This window comes from Colossoma macropomum, unplaced genomic scaffold, assembly GCF_904425465.1.
Source record: "Colossoma macropomum unplaced genomic scaffold, Colossoma_macropomum, whole genome shotgun sequence".
NCBI classification, from domain to species: Eukaryota; Metazoa; Chordata; class Actinopteri; order Characiformes; family Serrasalmidae; genus Colossoma; species Colossoma macropomum.
This window is the reverse complement of record NW_023494793.1, coordinates 39,833,202-39,854,644: the sequence shown is the minus strand read 5'-3', so window position 1 is coordinate 39,854,644 and position 21,443 is coordinate 39,833,202. Positions and strand designations below refer to the sequence as shown.

General features: G+C 38.8%; 1 protein-coding gene across 1 annotated transcript in view; it reads right to left on the bottom strand.

Annotated features, from left to right (window-relative positions):
- Nucleotides 1-20,099, bottom strand: part of myo1f (myosin IF) — a 56,054-nt gene extending 35,955 nt beyond the window's left edge. The window contains exons 1-3 of the mRNA XM_036579528.1: nt 19,822-20,099; nt 4,342-4,473; nt 1,019-1,108 (exon numbers count right to left, since the gene is read on the bottom strand). Of these exons, the coding sequence (XP_036435421.1) occupies nt 1,019-1,108; nt 4,342-4,473; nt 19,822-19,824 (225 nt within the window). The 5' untranslated portion in view covers nt 19,825-20,099. The remainder of the gene's footprint in view (nt 1-1,018; nt 1,109-4,341; nt 4,474-19,821) is intronic.
- Nucleotides 20,100-21,443: the final 1,344 nt, after the last annotated feature.

Below are 21,443 nucleotides of genomic sequence, written 5' to 3'. Positions count from 1 at the left end.
ACACAGTTGTGCCATGGCTTAGTTGTCTCATTCCCACACCTTACACAGTTGTGGCCATGGCTTAATTATCTCATTCCCTCACCTTACACAGTTGTGGCCATGGCTTAATTATCTCATTCCCTCACCTTACAAAGTTGAGGCAGTAACATAATTATCTCCTTTCCACGCCGTACTAAGTTGTTGCCTCAACATAATTATCTGGTCTTCACCCCTTCTAAGTTAAGGCCATGATGTAATTATCTTATTCCTGTGCTTTACTAAGTTGAGGCAACAACTTAATAATTTCATTTCCACGCCTTACTCAGTTGTGGCAATGACTTAATTATCTCATTCCCACGTCTTGCTGAGTTGAGGCAACCACATACATTTTTCATTTCCATGCCGTACTAAGTTGTTGCCACAACATAATTATCTGGTTCTTGCATCTTACACAGTTGTGGCCATGGTTTAATTATCTCATTCCCACACCTTACACAGTTGAGACAAAAAACATAATTATCTCATTCCCACACTCTACTCAGTTAAGGCAACAACATAATCATCTAATTCCCACGCCATATTAAGTTGTTGCCACAACATAATTATTTGGTTCTCATCCCTAAGTTAAGGTCATGACATAAATATCTGGTTCTCACCCCTTACTAAGTTAAGGCCATGACCTAATTATCCAACACCCATGCCTTACTAAGTTGAGGCAACGACATAATTATTTCATTTCCACGGCTTACTGAGTTATGGCCATGCATTAAGATCTTGTTTCCGTGCCTTACTAAGTTGGAGCAACAACATACTTATATCACTATCACACCTTACTCAATTGAGGCAACCACATAATTATCTCATTCCCACGCCTTTTTGAGTCACAGCCATGCATTAGGATCCCGTATCCACACCTTAGTAAGTTGTGGCCGAGCATTATTTTCAGTCATCAGCAGGGCTCTATAGAGAATAAATCACAATAAAACCTCCTGATTGGTGCATCTCTATACTGTAGTCATGTGATCAGTGAGTGACTTACAGCTCCCTGGTAAAGCTCAATCTCCCGGTCTGTAAAATACGGCATCTGTTTGAACGGATTCACCGATATCAACACAGGCCCGATGTAGGTCTGCAGATGAGAGTTAAGGATTCATACTCAGCTCAGATCAATGTAAAATTAAACCATATAGTTGCCCTTTACCCAGCTCAGTTCCCTTAAACCAGCTTCTTTATTCGAGAAGACAGAAGTAGCATTTTGACACATCGGTTGTTCTGATTTATAAGAAACCTCAGTCTTTGGAAATGCCCTGAAAGCTGTGTTTTCTCTGTAGCAAACTCCAGCAGATATGTGTAGTGAGAAACAAGGAAGTGTGTGTTGCTAAGTGTTGGATGTTGAGCCACGCCGTGGCTTAAAAAGAGGAACCACACGCTCCTCCTGATCCACACTGCGTGAGTGCGTGTCTGGAAGAGCGTGAGACAAATAACACAACATTGGCCAAAATGAAGGTCACTTACTTTTTCATAATAAGAGGGATACCAACATTTCAAATGTCATAACATTAAGGCTCAGCTTCTCAGACAGGGATTAAGCCTAGCCTAGTACACAGCATTCTGAATGGAGATTCTCCACTGAATGGAAAATGAACGATTTTAGTAACGTGGTTATCTTCGAATTATGAGCTCATTAACTTCATATAATAAGGTATAAAATGTAAACAGGGAACCTGACCATTTGCATCATTTTTTACCCTGTACATTAAACATGATAGAAAAGCCACAGAACTTAGGTCTAAAACAGTGGAGAACCCTTAGGGCATTCTATGCCACCAGAGAAGGCCTAATGATTTCTCTGAAATCATTTAAAATCATTTACACTCTGTACGTATTGCAGTAACAATCTTATTTCATTGTTCAGTTTTGGTTGGAAACAAAAGGGTTCAATTCTTGTAACAAAAAAAGTCCAATCAGGATTGTTTTTCTCTGTGGTATCTAGGTGGATACAGTCAAGCGAGCTCTCCCATTGGTTAGGCCTTCAGGAGCTGAACAGAGGGCCTAACACTGCAGATTAACTACCAACATAATTGTTAAGTCAAACTGGAATCAACCAATCACATTTTGCTGTGACCAGTTTAGTGAGAAAACATCACTTAAGGCATTCTGGAAGTTCTAGATATGTCAATGACTGTGAATGTGAGCTGCAGTCTAATCAGGTTTCAGTCATTTGTTAGAAATGAAGCTCTATATCAGGGATTTTACTGAAAGAGTCGCTGTAAAACTGCTACATAGAAAAAATCTATAAATGTCTATTAAACGTTTCAAAATGTCCAGGTTTAATCTAGAATGTCACTAGGTCAAAAAATGTGACTGGGAATCGCCGCTAGCTTAGCGCAAACATACTACCAGAATCCCATAGGGGTGCTAGTAGAAATTAGCAGTTCTGTTTTTTTTTTCTCCCTTTGTTTTTGACCAACATTTTTACGGCTCAAACTGGGACTAATATAACTCTAATAGTCCCGGTTCACCACTGATCTAAAGTGATGAAAATTATAATAGATATAACTTAAATCAACCTAAATGAACAAACACTTCAGTGTGGATATCATCTTTAGGAATTCTTTGACCAAGAAGTGAATAAAATCATAAAGAATACACTCTAATGATGTATTTACTTATTTATCTGACTCAAGATTTCTCATCTGACTCTACTTGTGGAATATCTTGAATTCTGTACATTAATTTTACTGCTTTAATGTCTGATGATTACTAAACAGTTCAGTTTCTCAGTCTTTTTGGAATCTTGTACGAAAGCTGTATTTGAAAGCTGTAAAGGTGTACAAGCTGATCATTTTAGAACCATTTTATAAGCTTGTCTGCAACCAAATTGGTTTTATATTGGTGGTGTATATTATTTTACATTCATTCTTTTTCACCAGGTCACTTTCAATCTTTTTAAACACAATAAAATTTGGATTTTCTGTGAACAAAATGAACTTTTAAGCAGTATGGATTTGAACTTTTTCTACAGGTTTGTGCTCATAGAACTCATTTGGACCAAAGGATCATTTGAAATTTGAGATATGGACATTAATAAGTTAACCTTTCGTGTGCCTGTAAGAGAACTTAGGATTAAATCTACAAACACTTTTAGGAGGTATCAGTTTAACATAGACACTTAAGACATCTTAAGATACTGAAGCTGCATATTATTTTCGAGCGCGTTCTCTAACAGCTGACATTCAGCTACTCCACATCACAGGAAATGAAGATTTTGGTCAGAAATGCTAATGTGACCCACACTGAATGGAAGCCAGCAAGGAACGAAAGTCTGTCAAGGCCACAGATTTGAGGAAGAACCTTTTAATAAGTGTCGATACCTTGAGTAGTGTGCTTTCATTACAAGGCCATTTAACCCACTAAACTATAAAGACCTGAATGTGCCCAATCCGTGTATCTTCCGCTCAACCCCTGTCTGCTTTGAAATCAAAAATCAGATCATGAAAACTATTTTTTCCTTTTTTCTTTTGAATTCCTCAAAACAAACACGATTTAAAACATGGATTTCATTTTCTCTTTCCTACGGAGCCCCGCTGGTGACATCCTGTATAAATAGAAATAATGCGTGGCCACGACTTAGTAAGGCGTGGGAATGAGATGAATAAGTCGTGGTCACAATTTAGTAAAGCCACAGCTTAGTTCCCATGCCTTACTAAGTTGTGGCCACGCATTAGGATCTCGTTCCCACACGTTAATAAGTTGTGGCCACGCATTATTTTTATTTACACAGGATGTCACCAGCCAGACTCCGTACTTTCCCGTTTTCCACTTACAAAAAATGGAAATATGACAAAAATCTAAAAAGATCCCCATTTTAACCTTGTTTCATCAACACACACAAAGGTCACCAGCAGGGGGAGATACAAGGGTTTGAAGAAGGAAAGACCCAATAATAGGATTTAAGATTAAACTGAAAAATAAGTCCGGAGTTTGAGGGTTAAACGGTCATCCAGAGTGGTTTGATGTGAAATGGTTCATTGTAGAGAAACTTGCTGACTCTGATTTCTTTACAGTGGTGGTTACAGGAACCAGGGGTCGCCATGACTACAACACAAATACAGCCATTTTACTTACTATCCAAAACCACCAGTGAACCTACATGAGTCTCCTGAGTCTTTATATGTGATGCTGATGATAGTAAAACAGTGGTAGATCATTTCACACCAAACATCTCTGAATGACACTGTTTATATTTCAGCAATTCAATTATGCAGAAATTTCAGAAAATTGGTGGAGTTCCCCCTGAACTGCAGTGTTATACTTAAGGCTGCTTTTTGAGGCCACTGCAGTCTGGAAGTAAAAGGATACAAAGATGTAGTCGTCCATGTATCTCTTCTTGAGGTTCTCCACGATGGCGTCCTCGGTGATCTTGGACAGGAGCACCATGTCGTCCACTCCGCTCTGCTTGACATTCTGACTCTGCCAGTGGTACTTACTGGCCTGCAAGAGAATGGACACAAGTTTAGGCTGCTTTCCAGATGTGTGTGCAAGTCTTGGAGTGCTCAGAGTGGTGCAGATTTGAGGAAGAGAAGTGCTTGTGCAGGTACAGAGACTGAAAAACACCTGGAGAGTTCAAGGGGGTCCAAAGATTCCCCAGAAACTGCTTATTATTACACATAGCGCCATTTTTGTCATTTTTCAGTTTTTGACATAATTTCGAAATGCCTGTTGTCCTTTACATTGTGTGTAAATTTCATGATGAATGGACTAATAGAAATGGCCCAAAATGACTTGGAAAAAAGTCTGGTTCCTTTGACTTACATTAAAAGTAAAGTATGTTTTTTCCTTCTCCTGTAAAGTTACCATTTTGGAGATATGAGGTTTTCTTCCGAAAACAGCGATATATATGTTGTGTGTATACTTTTATTTGTAACTGTTTTAGTTTTAGTAAGTGATTTAGTGGAGTTTAACTTTTCCTTTTTATTTAATTTTATTATTATTTTATTATTTTTATTAACCTTTTCTTCCCAATGATTTTATTTTATTTTATTTTTTATTTTAATTCAATTACAGTTTTAATTAATTTATTTTTATTATCTTTTATAACCCCTTTACTTGACTGTTTTATATTTTACATTGCCTATTTATCCTCTTATGTTGAAATCTTATTAACTGGTCTATCGTATTGATTTTATTCTATTTCTTCTTAATCAAATCTTAATTGCTGTTCATCTTGCCTTTTTTTTTTCAGTTAATTTTATGTAGTTTTGGTCGTTTTAGTTTACCCTGATTAAATTCCACTGTAATTTCTTTTTCAATCACTTTAATGTTGTCATTGCTCAGCTACATTGAAAACGAGGGTCCCCCTCAATGTATTTACAAGTGCAAATCAAGGTTGATTGATTGATGTGATGTAATTGTGATTATGTTTCATATTAATTTTTTCTCAGATGATCACAGTTCTGATCACTGCAGATGACCTGCGCCTTTTTTTTGTGCGTCTAAATGCAAAAAATGGAGATGGACAAGGTTTGTTTCAGCAGCGAGATGTTAGAGTTACAGTGCACAGGAATTAACAAACACAATGAAATAAAGATATTTCTGTTGAGTTTTCATATTATTATGATTACAGTTTAAGCGATGACATGCTATAGATGTGATTTATCCAACCATCTGAAAAATGATTGACAGGATAAAACATAAAAACATAAAAACATAATTTCTCCTTGCAGCGTCTTGCCTTAAAGTACAGTTAAACCGCACTTCTACATTCTACATTATTCAGTTGCCAACAAAGTCATTCGAAGTGGGTTGAGGTGAAATGGTGTCTTGCATAGAAATACATATCTCTTTACAGTGGTGGTGATGGGAACCAGCGGTCACCATGTCTGCAACACAAATATAGCCATTTTATTTATTATCCAAAACCACCAGTGAATCTACACAAGTCTTCTGAGTTTTTGTACATACTATTGATGATGATAAAGTAGTGGTTAGTTAAGCGGTTTCTGCAATGGAAAATTCTTCTGATGCGCACAGCAACAGTGCGCAGACAGTAGCGGTCAGCAGAATGTTCGGTTCAAGGCTGTGTCTGAAACTGAAGGCAGCCGACTTGTTGCCTTGCTGCCACTGCTTGCTGTTAGTATTTGACATTAGCATATATTAACTAGAAAATGCTGAACTTTTTTAAGCCAACTTAAAAAGTATTGTAGCGTTCACTGCTATTAAAGGAGACTCAGCTATCGCACAAGTCGTGGTGCTTTATTAACCAGCTGTTGGTCACATCTACGCCATACATAGGCAGAGTTTTCTCTAACAACTCGCTCACTGCTCAGCTCATGTCTCACTCTCTCAGCTCTCAGATCTGTCTGACTCTCAGGTCTTTCTGCTTCTACACACATATCCCCCCAGGCAGAACTAGCCCCACTTTCACAATAAGAGTCCTTATCAGAAAAAAACCCATGAATAAATGTTAAAGAACTAATAACCTATACCAACATGTCGATAACGATTCTTGAACACGCTACTGTTCTGTATTTATACACACACTGGTCTCTATCCTCCACTGAGTCAGAACCAGTGTTTTATGCTATTTATTCCTGACTGCATCTGTGCTGACACAAAGAATGATGGTATATGTAACACTGCAAAGGATACATCTACACTGGCTGCATATGTTTTCGACTTAGCCTGGCTTGATGGTCAACGTGAACTGCCGATTCAGGTGAGTATGAGAGCACTGCCGACACCTCAGTCACATTCTGCTTCCCTAGCACAGGCATGTCAAGCTGGGGACCTTCTGGGCCAAAGTGCTGTGGATATTAGTATTTACCCTCGTGCAGTGCTCTGATGAGCTGAATCGGATGTGTTTAATGAGGCAGAGTGCTGAAGTCTGCTGTGTTTTGGCCCGTGAGGACTGGAGCCTGACATGTGCCCAAGCGTGAACTGACAACAATGGCTGATCTCGCAAAGTGCTCAGACTTCACATTCGATTTTTCAGCTCAAATTAAAACTAGGTAATGTATTATGAAAACACCTAGGGTTAAATAACACATTGACAATATGTTATTTTTTGTGTTCTTCGCAAAAAATTAGCAAAGGCCAAGGAATATGTGGTTGAAATAATAATAAATCTAATCAGTTTTTACTTGGTAAACATTGAAAATGAGTCCCGCAGACCCCAACACCACACAAGGGTTAATGTAATGCGACATAATGAATCTCCGCAATGCCAGTAAAAGTCAGACATAATTCCTAAACAGAATGCATTGTTTTAAATCCAGCATGGGTCACGTTAAGTCAGCGCTGCATTAAGTCAACAGCAACCAAAGTCTTAAAAAAACTTAAAAAAAAGAACTTGCCTGTGAGAACTTTTGCAAACTGAGGTGATTTCTATGGACAGTGTTATGAGTGGGAAGTTCAACATCACATCACATATCATGTTTAACAGGAAGACTGGCACTTATTCTGCTTCTTTTTGGAGGAGATATATGGGGAAAAACAGCCCGCCTGGTTTCATTTATCTTAATCAGCCCATGCGAACGTTAGCAACATTACTAAGCGCCTTGAGCAGCACAACTATCAAAGAGACACAACGTCTCATTGCTACGTTTAAAGAAACCACTCACCAAGCTGCAGTTGGGAGGGGTGCTCATCTGTTTCTCAAGCTCTATTAGCAAATTGGTGAAAGCAATGTGCAGAATGGTACATACACCAGCAAATTAATATCTTGATGAACAATTTTTTTAACCCTAGTTTTCTCAATTTGTGTAGGTCTTCTTAAATTCTGCTTTAAAGGCTCTTCATGTAACATGATTCTCATATGTTTCATATCAAAATGCTCCGTTATCTTCATCACTACTTTCCAAAACCGCTGCAGCAACTTCAGCAGCTGTAAACTCTCTGCATGTCATTTCACATGTGCCTCTGATGTGGACTGAATGAATAATGAAGGGTTTCCGGCGTGATGGTCCGTTCTGAGTGATTTCATCCATTGGTCAGTTTCACACAGAACATAGACGGACGCATAAATCCACCAGTTCCACACGGTGAGAGGCAGATGACGTGTATCTCAGCCCCTCTTCATAGGCTCATAACTCCAGATGTGAGTCATGTACGATCTCGTGATGAGATGGAATAGAAAGGGCGACTCTACAGATTCAGGACGTGTTTTTCTGTGCTGTGTTATCACAAATAAAAACATATACAGAAACATCTAATTTGATGGGTGAGTTTGTGGACCCCAAATGGAAGTAAAACTGTCCTACTGTACAGCCCTCTTCCTGTTTAATTTGACCCCCCTCTTTTTGGATTGGTTACCTCATGAAATTTACACTTGACCAGCAGAAATTTTCCACTGAAGTTGTAAGTTTTTCAACTTGATCTGTCATGGAAAAAAGTGGATAAGCAGGAATTTGGAGTAACCAGCCTGGTTAGAAAATGTAGTGAGTAGAAAGAGCAGAATTTTCTTTTGAAATGTAGTGAGCAAACGTGAAAAAAATATAAGTAACTGAAATAAAAGTATAGAAACGTAAAAAGCTTTACTTAAGCAAAGTAACAAAGTGCATATACTTCATAACGAAGCACTTACAGCACTTATACTTAGTTACTTCCCACCCCTGCTCTTCATCTACATAATGCTAGAAACAAATGAAAGCTACAAATGGTTCATAATTCAAGTGCATCACTCAGCAGCACATGAATAAAATGTCTTGCATCAACACAGCTGCTGTCTTTTACCTCTTTTGGTCAGAATTGCGTTGCTGTAGCACATTCAAACTCTAATCAGTATTTTTGTTCTGTGTATTAAGGCCTAGTTAGCAGCATGCAAATGAAACCACATTAAATGGCCTCCACTGGCCTCCCTGAGGAAGTATTTGAAAAAAATTTAAGAGCACAGTTGTGTGTAAGCCATTCAAAGGAAGTGAGCCGGGCCTTGTGTTGCTAAACCAAAGAAAATTACAAAATGCTCAGTGATTGAGAATGCTCTGACGGTTGTCTGAAGAAACGGACAGCGAGAAGCGGACAAAGACGAGATCCAGAGCGATCGGTTCCTCTTTTATCACAGGCGGATGTATTTTCAGCCACAGCTAGCCACTAGTGGGTGCAAACAAAGAAGAGGCTGCAAAATACTGAACTGAGACGTGCATGTGTGGCGTGTACATATTTAAGCTTTTGTTTTTCACATGCTGTCACGACTCTGCTTGACAAAGTGATTATTAATACTGAGATTGATCAAATAAGGGAAACAAAATGGCTTTTTTCCTCATTTTTATACGTTTTTATACACACATTATTTCTGTTCTTGCAGAAACTGAACTTTTGAGAGAACTGAACTTTTGATAATGTACAGTGCTGTGCAAAATCAGCGACCAGCCTCTTTTTTATTTCATTTCCATTCAAAATGGTTATTAAATATGAGTTATTAATGTTCCAGGTGATGTTTCTGGGAAATTTTAAACAGAAGATAATCCACTTGCATAAGGAAGGAGAAAGTCAAAGACAAAAAATGACTAAAAGCTACAGAGAAAATGGGGCTCCTAACAACCACCTGGAAGACCTGGTAGACACCAAAACTGTCCCCCATCAATAAACAGCACTGAAAGCTTTCATCTCTGAGAGAGAGGAGAAAATCAAGCTGCTTCAGATCTGAAAACATCCACGGGTGTTTCTGTCCATCCTTCCACTGTGAGAAGACGACTCAGCGCTGTGGGTCTGAAAGGATGTGTAGCTGTCAAGAAGAACCTCACTGAGAAAAGGAGACGGACACATCAAACAAAGAAGCTGAACAATGGACTGACCACCCCAGAGTCCAGACCTCAACACCACTGAATGTGTTTGATTACTTCAGAAAATCAACCAACTTTCAAGACTGAACTTGAAAAGTTGTGGAAAAACATCCCTAAAGAAAAACTCTTTGAAAAGACTAAAAGCAAGATTTCTGGAAAAAATAGAAGCTGTAATAAAGGCAAAGAGAGGACACACTAAATACTGAAAAAAAGATATTATAATTGTTGATGCTTCTGTGTAATTTTCTTAAACACAGATGGGGTCCAAAAGTCTGAAAGCACTAATAAAAATGCTTCTATTTTGCATTATTTGCATTATTTTCCAATTTCTTTCATATCAAAAATTATTAACAGCATAACAATCAGATTGAAAAGTGGAATCTTTCAAATATTTGCATGAATTTTAGAAGTTCTAAGGGTTTGTCCCCTTTTTTTTTTTTTGCTTTGATGAGCAGCGTCCACTCTGATCACTAACAGAGACAAAAGCCTCTGATGAGCAGATCAAATTCACCTGAGAGTCGCCTGACCTTCAATAGAAGTGATAAGACCAACAATCAGACCTTTATGCCCAAATGGCTTAACATGATCATTTCACACATTTACTTAAATTTGAATAGTGACTGGGACAAAATATGTTCATTTCCACGATTAAATTAAAAAAAAAAAAACATTCTCAGATTTTCAATGTTGTCTCAGACTTTTTGAGTTTTCTGCTCGTATTCTAAGAATTACTAAGAAGTGAATAACTTCTACTAACTGTTTTGACTGGAAATGAAATAAATGAAGGGTCTTGATTATACAATACTGAACTTGTCCACACTGTCGGGCTGAGGCGTCTAGCTACAGTACCAGCCGTCCTTTCATCGCATGACAGTTTCATGATGAATGCACCAATAGGAATGGTGCAAAATAGCTTGAAATAAAATCCTGTTAACTTACATTAATGAGTTTTTTCCCCTCTTTGTACAGCTACTATTTTGGCGTTCCACCAGCGGCGATATGCTATATATTAGAAGAGTGGCTGACTGTTTAATATGCAGTTAAATCAGACGCTTTCTTCATTTACTGATGTGTGAAGATTCTGTGATATCTGACTCGAAAATAAAACAGCAGAGATGATGTAGAGCAAACTACAAGTAAAAAAGAGGTACTGCTGCTTCTCTGTAAATGCACCTAAATGTGGCTGAATGTGGTCATCTGCACAGGAAACAGAAGCCAGTTACATAGCCAGCAGCCCTGCTGTCGGATGCTGCTAGTACAGTCATTTGCCAGTACAGAACTTCAGGCTGTTAATTACACCCTTGACATTAATAACTTTAAACAGGTCTAATCACACAGTTCCTCTGACATGAAATCATATCTCATACCACGTACAAACAGAATACATCGCAATATTTTGGCATTATATTCCAAAATTGAAACCAAATTAGTGTAAGGAGATGTTTATTTCATCGCCGTACATAAAAAATTCAATAAAGTGTCTCCAGAAGGGTAACTTTCCAGAAGAAGGCAGAAAGTGTCTCAACTTTTAATGTAAGTCAATGTAAAGTTTTATTCCGAGTGATTTTGGAGCATTTCTATTGGCTCATTCGTCATGAAATTATAAAATGTGTACCCAACACTGCTGTGTTTAAATGATGTAGGGAAGCAATATGTTGTTGTTTGGACAGCGACATTATATGGATCATTCTGCTGAATTAGTTTAAAGTCAGATTTCAAAACTCAGAGTTCAGACTAAAATCTTTTTGCTTTGAGTGACTCTATACCTTAATTACGTTTATTAACAACAAATGATTAAAAATTTCATTTTGTCTACATCAAAATAATCATAACACTACTGAACCCAAATGTGTCAGTAGTGACTGTTTCGATGGTGACGACATTTGAACACCTCTGGTCAAATTACATATTTTGTTAACGTGAAAATAACATATACATTTTTTGAGTTTATCATGTTGGAAAAAATAAAACGTACAATATAAAATGTGCCATAACTTTTGCACAGGCCACACTTTATGTGTCCGTGGAGGATGTTTTACCTTATTTTCACTTAGGAAGTTGAACAAAACGGGGGTGCCAAAACTTTTGCACATGGCTGTGTATACCTTATTAAAGTAAATTAATTGGATAAATTAATTTGTTTCCTTTTAATCCTGTGTTTATAAAGTATTTTACTAACAAAATCCAATGTAACGTTATTAACTGCACATTTTGAAACTGACCTACACTGTTTATTTGTAGTTTGTTTTGTTTATTTGCTTCAATAACATTACACTTTGGCCCCTAAGATAAAAAAAAATTTGGGCACATCTGTTTTGAAATGTGTAATTTTCTTACTTTCTATCTAAAATGAGAAAAAAAATCACTTTATTAAAAAAAAGATGAAATAATGCTGCATAATGTAGTGCAGGCAAAGCAGACAAGGACGCTGCAGGCAACTACAAGTGCAGTGCAGTTTAACAGCGTGTAAAAAGACAAAGGCAACTAAACCCATCAGTCCAAACCCAGCAGGGGATAATAACGATCAGAACAACGCAGACAAAAGTACAACAATCATAACTAATATGAATGTGAGGGATGAGGGGGAGAATATATGGACTATATATACACTGAACACTTGACTAGAAACACCTGTAAACAACAATGAGCAGGAGCTAAACACAGGGGATGGACATGACGAGGGGGCGGAGCTAAAGTAAAACAGGATTAACGGTGAGAGAAGCCAGCTGTGGTTACAGGAGAAGCTGGCAAGAGAGCCATCCGGCTGTACAGTTTTACCGATAGCACCACACGTGAGCAGACAATTCTTAAATACGAGGTGTGACATTTCTTCTAAAATATGAATATAATAGAGGAACTGCAGTGCCTGGCTCTGAAAACTGCAGCCCCCCCATGATTATAATGTCGTATGTCATTGTTCTGAATGCACTGTACTAAGCCAGGTGCCAATAAGTCTGTGCAGGCCTGCATTAAAGGTGCATTAGTGGATATATTTCTTTTTTTACTAGTACAAATAACCTGGAAACTATGTAATATATTATTTTAAAAAAAAATAATAATAACAATGGCATCAGCACAAGTGCATTATGTGCGTGAGAAACACTGTTTAGAAACCGCAGCGTGGAGCAAAGGGCTTGTTTGTGTGTTCGCTGACCTCCTGTCAGTCATTTTCTAAGACCCTCCCCTATACCACATAACTCCATCCCCATCTCTGTCTGCATGGTTAAGAAAACCAAATAGAATACAGTAAACAACCAGGTTTCAGCACTGAGGGGAAAAAACACGCTGCCAAAACATGTAACAACAGCAAACATGCTGAAGCAAGAGACAACACTGGACACTTATTTCAATGAGGGAATTAATACATATGAAGGGGATAAGTTGGACCTAGAATTAGCGAATTAGGATATGTACCTCCTAAACGGGTATGCAAACATGCTCAATAAAGAGGTGAACAGTTTGAATAAACAAATTTGCATAAACAATGAAGTAGATTAAACTTTGTCACTCAGAGAACTGTATAAAGTAATGCTTTGGGTGAATCACCTTCATAGAGATGTATGTAGTACTAATTGCATCAAACGCTTTATGCAGGCTTGTAATTTCGCAATCCTCCCGGACAAAAGAGACACGGGATTTCAACACCTGCTCTGGCCAAAGACCATCGCTACACACAGATGAATTTGGAGCATTTGAATAGCATGACTAGACAAAAATCTAGGGGTGTGCTTTGTGTTGATGGGCAGGAATAGGAGGCAGATCGAAGTTTACCTATTTAATTGCTAGAGATCAACTGTCTTCAATCTTGACTCATGCACCTTTAAGTCGAACAAGCCTAGACTCAAGGTAAGGGTGGACACAGGAGTAGGTGGAGCCTGACCAACATAATCATTAATAAGTAATTGAGTGTATTTGTGCATATTGCATTATAGTTGCATGCACTTTGGTCATTTATGAACAGCACCTGATATGAGGTCATTTAGGCTATAGTTTGTTTTTGTTGAAATGACTTGTAGTTTTGTTCACCATATCTGGCTATTGTGCCATGGCAGATGTCATATCCTGTCAGGATGTGTCATGACAGAATATGCCCAGTGAAATAACAGTTACCATTCCTGTTAATTGTCATTACAGATGTCATAGTATTTGATGCGAGGTTGGCGAACCAGAGTACACAGCAAAAATAATCATGATATAAGCTGACATAATATCAAACATTATACCGTCTGTCATGATAATTACTGGTAATGGCAACATGACACTCTTATATTACTGAACAAAATATGTCATGACAACTCATGACAGGATATGGCATCTGCTAAGACATGGTTATGGTATGGTTATGTCAATGTAATGCAGCAGGGTTCAAGTGTTAATATGTGTACTTCAGTCATTTAGGCTTTAGCATATAAGTTAAAGTTTAGAATATGCTTTAAATTTGGATTCTAGATCTGGCTATTGCACCTTCTTGGGAAAATGGTTCTGTATAGAACCGAAATAAGGTAATATGACTTGTCACAATAGCAGAATCTTTTTTGGTGCTGTAAAGAACCATTTTAAAAGGTTCTTTACTGTATATTTAGCCATGCAAGGAACTTCTTAGGCATACTACATTGGTCTTTGAGTTGTCATAATTTGTTATATATACCCACTGTATGCAAAAGTTTGGACGCCTCTGGTCAAAAGACATGTTTTTAATTTGTAAATTAAAATTAAGCATTTCTCTGGGTGGGTATGATGGCCCCCCTCCCCCCATCACTCAGCGTGATGGTAATCAGCACAGGCATCTGTGAGCTGATGTAACAAAACTGGCGGTTAGTGTTCTCCTCCAAGCGTGTTCAGCTGTCCAATGATGTTGCATTAGTGGCAGTTTGAAAAGATGCAGTGTCTGGTTTCATATGACTTGGAGGATGCTTGTGATTGCCTTCACCCTCCTAGCACTGTTGGTATCTTGTGATTGCGGGAGTCCTAAGTAGTGGGTGGAATTGGATACGACTAAATTGGGAAGAAAATTGGGAAAAATCCGCCCCGCCCTAAAAAAGAAAATCACCAAAACATGCAGTTTGACCAATTACAAGTTCAAAACTTGCACACAACTGTAACTCTTGCCATTATGAAAAAACTGTTGAACACCCACAAAAAGATCTGATGTGTGTCCGAGCTTTTGCTCCCAGCACACTTACCTCAACTGATCAAGCAAGAACTGTTATCATTGCAGACATGAATCAGCTCAATCGTGTGAATTACTGACTGGATCAAAAGTTTGGTCCCATAATGGCCTTAAATGGATATGCATTGATATATAAGTACAGTATATGTGGTTTATCCAGTGTTTCCTCTGAAATTAAGGGCATTCATAGGAAATTTGTCCCTATTTACTGCATTAACACCTCTATTTATCTGGGAAGGCTTTAGACTAGATATTGGAACATTGCTGTGAAGAATTAATGGCAGCCACATGAGCATTAGTGAGGTCAGGTACTGATGATGGATGATCAGTTCTGGATCATAAACCCATCCCAAAGGTATTGGATGGAGCTCCATCACTCGAGAGAATGCAGGTCCACTGCTCCAAGCCCAGTGCTGGGGCGCATTACACCCCTCTAGCCCACGCTTGGCATTGAGCATTGTGACCTTAAGCATCCCATTCTATTAGCAATTAAACACCTGTGTCAGCTGGATAAATTCCTTTATTATAAGTGTGTCTACTGTACAAAATACCAAAATAACAGCCACTTCTAGGTGAAACTGGGTCTAACTCATGTGAAAGACAACTTCTACACTGTGATATAAACAGGAAGCTGCAGAAAAGATGACATCATATGTGTAAACAGCGTTAACAGAAAAAAGATCTGTGCAGAAGCTGCAATGTGTTGTGCCTGCACACTTGCATCAACTCTTCACCCATAAGCTTATCTACTATTGCCCATATTTGGCTGTGGACTGCAGACATGTACTTGTGACAGAACATGAATGTATGAGTTTGCCGTATTTTGGCACAGTAGGCATTTGTCCTTTAAGTCATTATTGCTGGTAGTGAAACTTGAAAATGATGACAGTGTGCATGGAAATAGTCACAGGATGAATACAGACTTCTTTAAATATGCTTACATCATTAATACACAGAGGGAAATCCAAAAATAGCCCGTTTTGGAAAGAAAATATATGCCTGAGGATTATGAATGAATGATGTGATATTCATCCAGAACCTGACGATGCACATTAAAACAAGTAAATTTCAATGTATGTACAGTACTGCGCACAAGTCAGAGACCCTTCATTAATTTAATTTCCATTCAAAATTGCGAGGTTTCCTGTAATTTTTCATTAGGAAATTAAGGTCCCACTTTCTATTAAGTGTCTTTAATAACTGTATAGTTACATATGAATAACATATGCAACAACACTGCAACTACTACTGATTTAGTCAATGTTACAGATGGATTACAGAAGTACAGTCTACGTAATTACACATGTGTATCAACTTTAGTTTTGCCTCATGTAATTACACAAGTGTACACTTGTAATTACACAAACGGTCCTGTAGTGCAGTGTTAAAGTTACACTTTAAAATAAGTGGACAGTTCTTGTGTAGCTGTTATGTAGGTACTGTGTAATAATGGAGTAACAATATAGAAATTGCTTTGGGTTTAATGCAACACATTTAATTAATGTCATAAAAATTACATTTAAATATAAGGGGAGGTCTGCTGTACTGTCACATTACAGAATGGATTAAAGGTGAAACAGGTTACAATGTCAGCACTAGCAACATAAATGCTAGCTAAATGTTAGGAAAGCTGGCAGATACAGTGTAAGTAATGTCTCAATGGACATTATTACACACTTCCTTTTACTGCTGGAAAAACTTCTGAAAACAACTGCTGTTCCAGTCTAATTACAAATGTAATTACTTTCATGATATAACCCATGTGTAATAACATGAGAGGGAATAGGCTGTTACAACTATTAAGATACACTTGTGTAATTACATATGGTGTACTTCTGTAACCCATCTGTAACAGTGACTAAATCATTAATAGTTACGTTGTTGTTGCATATGTTGTTCACATATAACTACACAGTTATTAGAGACATTTAATATAAAGTGGGACCGAAATTAGATATAAGATGATCCACTGGCATAAAGAAGGAGAAAGCCAAAGGAAAATGGAGATCAAAGTATGATTAAAAGTTACAGAGAAAGTGTGACTCGTACAACCACCTGCAAGACCTGATAGACTGAAACTGTCAGATAAACATCTCTTAAGGCTTTCATCTATGAGAGATCAAAAAGAAGCTGCTGGTGCGCTCAGAACAATAGACTGGACACCCCCCAATGCCAGACCTTAACATCGTTGAATAGGTTTATGAGCAGAAAGTGCAACCGACTTCTAAGACTGAACTTCGGAGGTGTGAAAATGCTGAAGTGAAAGAAATTGAAGCAGTAATAAAGGCAAAGAGTGGACACACTAAATGCTCAAAAAAGGAGTTCTTGAGACTTGCACGTAATTTTTGATTAAATATTTTTCCTGCCTTTTCCCTGATGCTAAAAACTGACTAACATGGACTCGTTGACTGGAAATTAATTAAATGTGTGTAATAAAGCTTTGGGCCCACCAGTGGGCCGTGGCCATTTAAGGAGCTTATGCATTTGGTGAAGTAAAAAAATAACTATGTTTGCTCAGAAGGTGGTCACAAAAAAAAAGCCCTAAATAGTTTTTAGTACTTACTACAAAGGCACAAACAAATACGAAACAAACACGTACACAATTCAGCCTGTAGTTAACTGAACAATCTGATGTAGCTGTTGTACCATCACGAGTAACTGCTAAGTAAAGGAGGTCTAGAAAATCTGCAGTACCTGCATTTGAGAACAAGATTTAAGCTTCATTCTAACACATCGTCTTGACACATTATTAATCGAGATGCATCTGATGGCGCTTTTGGCTCCTTTGGCCGTTAGTGTAGATGCTGCAGGTCAGTACTGCTGATTGTACGCCTGCTAGTGCTGAGCAGGAGCTCCAGAAACGCAGATGTGGTGAGGAAGTGTAGAGATACCGCAGGCCCCTCTGACACACATCTTAACTTCCCCCTGCAACTACCAGGCCGCTGTTGCGAAAATCCCTCTTGAACCTTGAGGCTCCTCAAACGCAAGCATGCACACATCCTCTTCAGACAACGCCTTGCCTCTCCCTTCTCTCAGATACTGCGGCCAGACCTAGCCCAAAATGAGGACAAACCTCGCTTTATCCTTAACCAGATGTGGCCCAAACTCAGGTGAAGCCCTGCCGTAACATCTACTAACCAAATCTGGCCCAAAATCAGGACAAACTCTGCCATAATATCTTCTAACCAAACCTGGCCCAAACCCATGGCAGAACCTGTTTTTACCTTAACTAAAACATGCTTTAACATCCTCTAACTGAACCTGCCCTAACCCAGAGCAAACACTGCCTTAACCTTAATCAAACTCAGAACAAAGCCTGCCTTTATCTGACCCAAACCCTGGCTCAAACTCTGCTGCCATATCCTCTAAACTAACCCAAAGCCCCGTTCCGGCCTTAACCAAAACCTGCTTTAACATCCTTTAGCCAAGATTGGCCCAAAGTCAGTTTATCCTCTAACCAAGGTTAAAGCCCAAACCTTAACCATATCTAAAAATGGCCCAAACCCAGGACAGAACAAACCTTAACCTTGCCCAAACCTGGCCCAAGCCCAGGACAAACTTTGTCTTAACATCCTCTAACTAAACCAGGTCAAGCACAAACACTGCCTTGACCTTAATCAAACTAAGGACAAACGCTACTTTAATCTTACTCAAACGCGGCCTAAATCCAATAAAAATCTCGCCTTAACCTTAATCAAATTCGGCCAAAACCCAGGACAAGCCATAACCAAACTTGGCCCAAAAACCTGTGCCAACTCAAACCTAACCAAGCCCTCAGCAGGGTCAAAATGAATCCAAGCCCTATCGAACCCTGTCCAAATCCTGTCCACCCTATGCCAGTCCAGTGTGTGCCCTCCCTTTTGACAAGTCTTACCACATATCTGTGCAGTGAGTCAGCTGACTAGTACAGAGTCTGACGGTACCACCTGACAACTTCTTAAGCAACTCAGTGAGATCAGTACACAAAAGGACATGAAATCATCTCTGTCGCTTTGTCGAAAGCTATGAATAGAACTAAAAACACAGGACTGATGACCCTTTGTCGTCTTGAGAAAGTCGTTAAGCTGAACCACTGACCAACAAACATGTGTCCCTCTTCATCTACCTGCACCAACAATATCACTTCCTGTACAGAACCAATACAGAAGTAAAAACAGGAAAGAAATTATATGTCTCTTCCATTTAAGGAATTGCAGTCAGGCCCCACCACCTCCACTGTCCAGAGGCTTAACACTTCTGTTTTTTTGAATTACTGATGCCTTTCAGGGTGAGCAGTGTAAGCCGTGCTTTACATGTACTGAACTGTTCTGAGCCTTATATAGGCTGACAATGAGTGACTTTCAGATTGCCTTTAATACCATGAGTGGGCTGTTCCTAACACTCGCATCACACGTGTAATCTGCATCATATCTGCGGCTAAACTTAAGATCGCTCAAAGATATCAGGGTACTGAATTTCAGTTTTTTGCTGTAAGCCAGTAGGTACACTGAGCATGCACTGTACAGTGGTTTAGCTATTTAACCCTTCATTTAATATTAGTGATGTCTTTGAAATATTCATTAACCGCTATGAATTTTTCAGTAACTACTATAAGTTATTCAGTAACTGCTATGAATTATTCAGTATCTTCTATTAATTATCCAGTAACTACTAAGAATAATTCAGTAACTACTATGGAATAAATTCACGAGCTATGTAGCGTTGCAAGGGTTTTTTAGAATCAGTACTATTTCCTAAGAGTTTAAGGGATTAAATGAGCTTTTAAGACCACTTTCAGCATTAAAAAAGCAATAAATAACAGCCACACAAGTGCAAAAACTAAAGAAGACCACAGTCCATCTTGAACTGAGGTGCAGCGACCAAAGAAGCAAGATTCAGAGATGCGCTTACCATACTGCCAGGACTGAGGTGGTCCTCTTTAGACTGTCCTCTTCCGCACCCTTATGGGTCCTCCCTGTGGATGTGTGCGCGTACCTGTGTGTGTTGGTGTGTGTGCATGAGAGAAAATCCAACAGGGTCCCTGTCAGAACGTTGCCATAATGAGCAGACCCTTTAAACCAAACCGTGACTTCTTCAGTGAAGTGCATCAAACTCCGGCAAGACCTGAGTGCACCACTACTTCCTCAAACTCCCACAGAGCAAACAGCCACCGCTCGTTCTTGCTCACTCACTCGCAAAAACAGACACCCACCCACAGGAACAAGTATGAGAACTCGGTTATTTACTGTTCACGTAGACTTGTTCCTGAAGTCTGTCTAATAAATTCAGTTACTTTAAGGTGCAGCCGTTGCTGACACAGGTGTTCGATCACACAGCTTGTAGAATCTCCATAGAAAAGCATTGAGCAATAGAATGGGATGCTCTGGAGCAGCTGGACATCAGCCTAAGGTCACCATGCACAACGGTGTATGAATCCCCCCAGCATTGGGTTGAACTGGGTGGAACTGTGTTCTCTGGAGTGATGGAGCTCCATCCAGTACCTTTGGGATGAGTCTGTGATCCAGAGCTACCATGCAACATCAGTATCTGACCTCACCTTTCATACATAAAGATACTAAAACCACTTCATAGTCGATTTAAAGGGGCCGTATAATGGATAATCCAAAAAATGAGAGTTTAATATAGGACACTCTTAAAAACCATGGCCCTTCAAGGGTTCTTCAGTTAAGAAAATGGTCCTATCTAGAACCATGGACACCCAGAGAACCCTTTGCAAGATGAGAGGTTTCTTTGCATCGCTAAATGGTTCTTCAGATTGATGGAGAATGTGCTGTAGATGGTTCTATATAGGACCTTTCTGAAAAGGGATCTATAAAGCACCAATCTGAACAACTACTTCACTGTGCAAAGAACCGTTTAATCACGCAAAGGGTTCTCTGAGTGTTCATGGTTCCACATAGAACCATTTTCTTTACTAAACAACCCTTGAAGAACCATCTTTTTCGAACGTGTATGTAAGCATTGTTACAGTTTCAAAACACACTGTTTACTCAGCCCATATAAACTACACTGCAAAACGAGATCATTTTGAAGTAGCTGTTTTTGTGATGTCACAACACCAGCTCATTTACATACAGTCTATCTGCCTATACGGCCTACAGCAATTTAGCCCTGCCCATTCATGTTTCACTTATTCTGTAGTATTTTAGCCCAGACTGATTTCTGAACCACCTACAGTCCAAGGCAGCCAATCAGAACAGAGCTCATTTACATATATCAGTCTTAAAGGCACAGCAACAAGAAAAGCCTGTTTATTTCTAATGGGATAAACGGGAAGTTGGAAAATGGTCATGTGAAATGAAACATGAGTGTTTTTGTCGATTTTACAGCAGGAGATGATAAAATACGAGAAACAAAACAGAACGGTGAATCTAAATCTATAAATTTACAGCTGAACTGATTCTTTTGAGTGCAGGTATAAATAAATATGAGGTCAAATCGCATCGAGATTATTTTATTCAGCCTTTAATTCGGCTCGTAATCCCTGGAAGAAGACGAGCGAAACGAGGAGG